This window comes from Engystomops pustulosus, chromosome 6 (genome assembly GCF_040894005.1).
Source record: "Engystomops pustulosus chromosome 6, aEngPut4.maternal, whole genome shotgun sequence".
In the NCBI taxonomy this organism is placed as follows: domain Eukaryota; kingdom Metazoa; phylum Chordata; class Amphibia; order Anura; family Leptodactylidae; genus Engystomops; species Engystomops pustulosus.
The window spans coordinates 8,757,024-8,763,719 of NC_092416.1; the positions used below are offsets into that span (position 1 = coordinate 8,757,024).

The 6,696-nt window shown below is 43.8% G+C and overlaps 1 protein-coding gene across 1 annotated transcript; it reads right to left on the minus strand.

The window, feature by feature from the left end:
• Positions 1-2,679: 2,679 nt before the first annotated feature.
• Positions 2,680-6,046, minus strand: LOC140065339 (chemerin-like receptor 2). The gene is made up of 2 exons (XM_072112929.1): positions 5,881-6,046; positions 2,680-4,086 (listed from the first exon to the last, which is right to left on the minus strand). The coding sequence occupies exon 2, from the start codon at positions 4,041-4,043 to the stop codon at positions 3,060-3,062; it is 984 nt and encodes a 327-aa protein (XP_071969030.1). The 5' UTR covers positions 4,044-4,086; positions 5,881-6,046; the 3' UTR covers positions 2,680-3,059.
• Positions 6,047-6,696: the final 650 nt, after the last annotated feature.

A 6,696-nucleotide genomic window follows, 5' to 3' on the forward strand; every position in this document is an offset into this window, starting at 1 on the left:
TTCGGGTCCGGCCGGGATTCACTAAGGCAGTTCCTCCGCCGTCCACCAGATGTCGCTGCTGCGCTGAAGATCATCGGAACGCACTGGAATATACCGAGCCCGGCTGAGTGAAGGTAAGTGCAAGCTCCGCGACACATTTTTCGTTTTTAAATGCGGCGGTTTTTCCAAATACGTCGGGTTTTCGTTCGGCCACGCCCCCCCATTTTCCCCGCCGATGCGCCACAATCCGATCGCGTGCACCAAAATCCTGGGGCAATACAGGGAAAATCGGCGCAAATCGGAAATATTCGGGTAACACGTCGGGAAAACGTGGATCAGGCCCTTAGTAAATGACCCCCATTAAGAAATCTTACCCCTTGTGTCTAGACACAACCACCATGAGCCAGTACTCATTATATTTGGTTTCTCAAAATCTCGTACAGACACATAGGAGGATATAACCTACAGTATTGTCATTGGAACGATATTAAACTATTTGGGGGTCTTATTTACAGACTGTAGATGGAAGGGATTAATAATGTCTTTGCACCAAGGTCAACCTTCGTTAAGAGAAATCTTCATGGTGGTCTAAGCTGGGTGGAGGGTTTATGCTTTTTTGCGTACATGGAAGATATTATTTGAAAGCATATAAGGGGGAATTCATTAAAGGGGTTATCCGGGTTTAAAAAATTTCTTATGGCCGGGCTGGGGAGGGCTAGTTAAACATAATAAACATGTACTTACCTCGTCCGGCGCCGCTGATGTCCCGCGCCGCGGTTCCATCGATCCGTGACCCTGTTTGTTTACAGGGGCACGGAAGCCGCGCACAGGGAGCTTCCGGTCCGTGATGTGGCCGGCTCCTCCCATCCGTCCCTATCTCTCAGCGTTGTAAGCACTGGGAGATGGTGTCGGATGGGAGCTTCTGGACGGCCGGAAGCTCCCTGTGCGCACTTGTAATGAAACCGGCGTACAGAGAAGACCGGCCGCGGCGCGGGACATCGGCAGCACCGGACGAGGTAAGTACATGTTTATTGTGTTTAAATAGCCCTCCCCAGCCCGGCCAGAAGAAATTTTTTAAATCCGGATAAACCCTTTAATGTGTCTCAGGCTCGGGCAGTGCAGAGCTGGTCACCGCTAATCTTATGCTGCTCCAGATTCATCATTGTGATAATTCACCTGGACTGTTGAGTTCTACATTTAGACCTGCTCTTAGCTCGGCTAAACTGTGCACCACATTTTGGCACACCATCCCTAATTTTTGGTCTAATTCCCATTTGACTGCGCCCTTTTTCTAAAACCATGCCCCTTTCACAAGGGCACAACCCTCTGTCAGACAGGTCAGAACACAGCTCAAAGATGGTCTAAAAACCTTCATAAATGTGCCGGAAGACACAGGAGCAATAATGAATTCCCTGCATACACTTTATATTTCCTGTGTGTATTTTGTGTGTAAATAACTGAATTTGTTAAAGAGATTTTTTTTTGGACCTATCCTTACAGTACAGAATGAATATAAGATAAGGAGGGTCTTACTCCAGCACTTCCACCATTGGTACTCCACTGAGTTGTCCTTCCATTTCATAGGCCTGTGATGTCAAGGCCATGTGTAACCTCAGTCCTGTTGAAATGATTAGAACTAAACTGCAATACATTGAACAGACACCACACAAAATATGGCACTGTGCTTAGTGAGCAGGGAAGAGACAGCAATGCACTGTACCTTGCTCATCGGAGGGGTGGTCCCGAGTGTCAGAAACCTGAGGATCTGATATAAAAGGGATATTCTCATGTTAATATAGAAATGTAATTTATACCTGATAGATTCCGGTTCCAAGTCTGGGATTCATTATGCAATAGGTCACTCTTCAATCAAATTATGGGAGCAGCAAAAACGTATAAACTCAGCCTGCCACAGGAATGTGGGCAGCAGACTTTGATTTTCGAGATAGACATGGGGGGTCATTTACTAAGGGCCCGATTCGGTTTTCCCGACGTGTTACCCGAATATTTCCGATTTGCGCCGATTTTCCCCTGAATTGCCCCGGGATTTTGGCGCACGCGATCGGATTGTGGCGCATCGGCGCTGGCATGCACGCGACGGAAATCGGGGGGGGCGTGGCCGAACGAAAACCCGACGGATTCAGAAAAACCGCCGCATTTAAAAAAAAGTGCTGCGAGACTCGCGCTTACCTTCACTAGGAATAGACCGGTGAACTTGAGTGCATTCCGGCGGGCCTCGTGAAACTTCAGCGCAGCAGCGCCACCTGGTGGACGTTGGAGGAACTACCTTAGTGAATCCCGGCCGGACCCGAATCCACCACAGAGAACGCGCCGCTGGATCGCGAATGGACCGGGTAAGTAAATCTGCCCCATGGTGTCACATGTGGAACCCAAAACCTATAATGTAATTATACATAATAGCCCTTTAATGATCCATTAGAAGGATAAAGTTTTCAAAATTATTTTTGATAAAAGTCTTCAAATTATATTTTAAATTAAGTAAATGGTTATGAAAACTCTAAGGCTTCTAAGGTTTCAAAGAGTGAGATCCAAAGTCAATTGTATTGACTTCAAGGGGGTAAAAGCCTGGAAATGCAAGTAGATTTAACCAAAAATGTATAGATTTAGCGCAAACCAGTTATTGAAGGAAGTTTCTTTATTAAAAAGAAATACTGGAAAACATACAATTTAGAAACATTCATGTGAATTGTCATTAAGAAGAACCTCGACCAACTTCCACACTTTGCATTCAGTTGGAATTTTGTCTTTAGCATCGACTTTAGCCTTTAGTTTCTCTATCCAATATCCTAGTTCTTGACTGTTGTAGGTGGGGGGTTGAAGCAGACTATGACCACCCACCTGGCAGGTGCCTAATTAGCATATGGGGTGCAGAAACCAACAGTATTAATTATTTGGGGCTATAGATTAGATTCTATTGGTGCCGAAATTGGTGGAGCTACATCGAGAGAAGAGTTTGCATTGGTAGAGGATATGAAAGGTCCACTTTAGAATCTATAGAGCAGAAGCAACAGTCTGAAACCATGACATTTTATCCATGTACAATAAGAGGGATAATACTCCTAGTGAGACATTGCCTCTAAATTCAGAGAATCTCTTCTTTCTTCTCGTTTATTTTGGTCTACGTTGTCCTCTTCGGCAAAGGCCTTTTCAAAAATAGCCAGAAAGGAGTTGCAAAAATTTCCTTTGAATTCCCATCCAAAAAGGATGTAGATGATGGGGTTAATGCAGCCACTGATGACTCTTATGCATTCAGTAACTTCTGCAACGTTATGTACATATAAATAATCAATTGCTGATGATATCATTAGAATATGAAACAGATTGAACGGGGAGCAGAAGACGAAGAAGGCGATGACGACAGCCAGGGTGACTGTAGAAGGCTTAGAGCAGAGGGGGATATGTTTTATTAGGTTGTATATGGAAATCCCTATGTAACTGGTCACAATAACAACCAGAGGAACAAGAATCAACAACACAGATCTTATAATGATGTTTACGTTTGTGCCATGACGATCAAGGCTAAATCTGCAGGACACTATAGAATTATAATCAGGTGTGTCTGTGAAGATGAAGAACATCACACAAGAAGCGGCAGATAGAATCCAGATGATGAAGACAACAATGAAAGCGCGTCCACTTGTCCTGTGGTGGTGACACCATTGAGGGAACGTGACATGGATGCACTGATCTACACTGATGACCATGAGCTGGAGGCCACTGACGGACATATTGAAGAAGTAGAAGAAGACACTTGACTTACACAAGAAGCTTCCAAATGGCCAATGATCCAGAGCTTTGTATGTGATAATGAAAGGTAGAGTAAGTGTAAAGATGAAATCTGCCACCGCTAAACTAAGGAACCAGATGACTCTGACCCTCTTCTTCATCCTGAAAACACCAAACCAGATGACTAAACCATTTCCTGTGATTCCCAGAAGAAAAGCCACCACATAGACAATGATATAGGGAATATCTATGTGGTTCATGTGGCTTGGGGAAGATTCTTCAGTTTGGCCGTCGTAATCCACAGTAGAGTTCTCCATCCTTTTAGATAGATGTCATGGGCTGATCACTATGGGTTTGTCTCTGGAAAAAGGAAATAGTAAAAAATGAAGGTTAGCAAAAAGATTGGGTTATGGTTTCAAGAGAGATTAAGAATGGAAGTGTCCATGTTCCGGCTTTACTACTCAGAATCTATTGCTCTTTGAATTGCAACACTAATATGGGGAGATAAAGGGCAATGTGTACATTTGTCTTCTCAGTCCCTCCAGGCACAGGACAAAGAGTGAGTTGAGCTTTCTATCAAGCAAATAAGCAGGGAATGACTTGTACACTAGCTTTGAAGGCATGAAAAGACAATGACCAAGCCATGGTGCCAAGGAATTTAAACTTTTTTCAACCCTATGCCATCTCCATGGCAAACCGGCGGGGAGATGTGTGGAATAGGAGGAAATGGGCCCAGGCGGGGGCACCAACCCTCCAATTAACAATAGCCTGCCATAGCCTGGATGCGCCGAATTTTATGCATTCTCATAATTCGGCTTCTGGTTTACCTTTTTTATGATTGCCCTATACTCCATTTTCTGCTGTTTTTAGACTTGCTATTACTTTCCTCCTCTTGTTGACATCTACCTGCATGTTCACACTTGTTATCTGACATCTAACTCCACACACAGCTTGGGTCCCGAGCAGCCAGGTCCATTCCATCTTGTGGTGGGCTCTAATGAGAACCTAAGTTGTCTTTGACTCTGTAACCCAGACAATTGTCTCCCTTGAACATCCTTGAACATCAGAATCGAATTTCGTCAACCCAGTCTTCCTACATCTTCCCTTTAGGTGGTCAGAGTTGGAGTTTTAGCATTAATTTAATAGCCAGGCCTTGCTGTACATGTGTGTTGCGATGAGCATATTTGTCAGCACTGCAAATCACACTTCCCCACCGGCACCACCTTCCACATGCACCATGGAAAATCCTAAATCTTCAAGGATCATCAGTAACGCACCTATATACATCTATAGGGATGTAACATACAAAATAATGAAGAACATTGTCATCACCACCTTCAACAGTAGAGACCAACGGTAGTGACCTAACAGGCACCACATCACGTCGGGTCTTCACAGAAAACCTAGTAGTAGAATATTCTTACCCTTAACAGATAAACTTCATACAGATGTAGCAAATGACAACTGGTTCTCCTAAGTGGAATTTTGGATAATATAAAGGCACAAAATCCCCAAAACCGAAAAACTGTGTTTCTCGTTTTTGTCCTACATAAAACTTTTCGAGCAAATGAAGTTTTCTGCCATGTGGGGGAGGCTTGGCATAAAATTTCACGAAAATTGCTTCCAGACCCAGCTGAGCCCCTGCATGACTTGTTACCAGGTCTGCAGGGATGTGCACTTAAGTTATGATGAGTTCTGTGCAGACAAGAGGCATCCAGTGTTGATATTTGCCCCCAAATACTTTTATTACACTCAGTTATATGATGCCAGAGGGTAGAGAGTCCTGAAAATGATTTCTACATGAGTAGATGTATATGTTATAGAAGAAGACCCCATAGCAGTTATACATCATATAATCTACTTCATAGATGCCCTGGAGCTATTTATACAGTGCAATTCCTTAATATTGTATTGGTACAGAACAAGGCAGTGAGTGGGGCAGATAGAATTCATCAAATGGGCAGCACATCATGTCTGTAAAAAATAAAGAGTGGGAACTTCATTCACCCAAGGGATACGTTTTGGATCCTATTCAGAATACTTTCTCGAGCAATGTCATACGTTTTTTGTACAGAGGATTCTGTATATAATCTGAAACCTCTACTTAAGCCGAAACGTCGATGTGGTGAGAGATGAACAAAATATTTTACTTACCAATTGTTCTTGTAGTCCTCTCGCTCCCCTGATGTTTGTCATTACTTCCCTGGATCTCGGTGTCTGTGCCCTGCTCTCCACACATCTGGTCCTGTACATGGGATACCTCCTACATCCGGCATACCAGGAGATTCCATCGGTGCTGTGGGGGTCGGGGGATGAGACAGAACTCCTGTAACACACGGATGTTTTCTATTCCAGTGTTATATGGGTTGTGTATTGTTGCATATGTGATACCTTACTGTTACATCAGGGAGGGGCCATCAGCTCATGAGTAACTGGGCTACAAGACCACAAGTGATGGTCCCACATTACTCTCTCAGTGTGACTCATCTCAGGCACAAAATAATTATTCTCAGGTAATTGTCACATGACTTTGGAGGAGATTTATTTTCATAGAAAACAAGGGAGATGCAACATAAAAGAGAGAATTCTAGAAAGGACAGGACATTCCTTACCTGAAAGGGCTGGCAGTCTAGTGTGGTAAAATCTTGTGACAGGTTCCCTTTTGGGGGGAAGATTGATCTTAGTTTGATGCATGTTTTTGGTTGTATTTTGGTGAAGTTTTGGGTGCATTTAAGGATTTGCACCATTTTTGGCACCTTTTTCCAGCAGTGACAGTCAAGGAAACCTCAGTAGTTGGAATCAGTCTAGGACACCTCAGTGGTTGGATACAGTCTAGGACACCTCAGTGGTTGGATACAGTCTAGGACACCTCAGTGGTTGGATACAGTCTAGGACATCTCAGTAGTTGGAATCAGTCTTGGACACCTCAGTGGTGGATACAGTCTAGGACACCGCGGTGGTTGGATACAG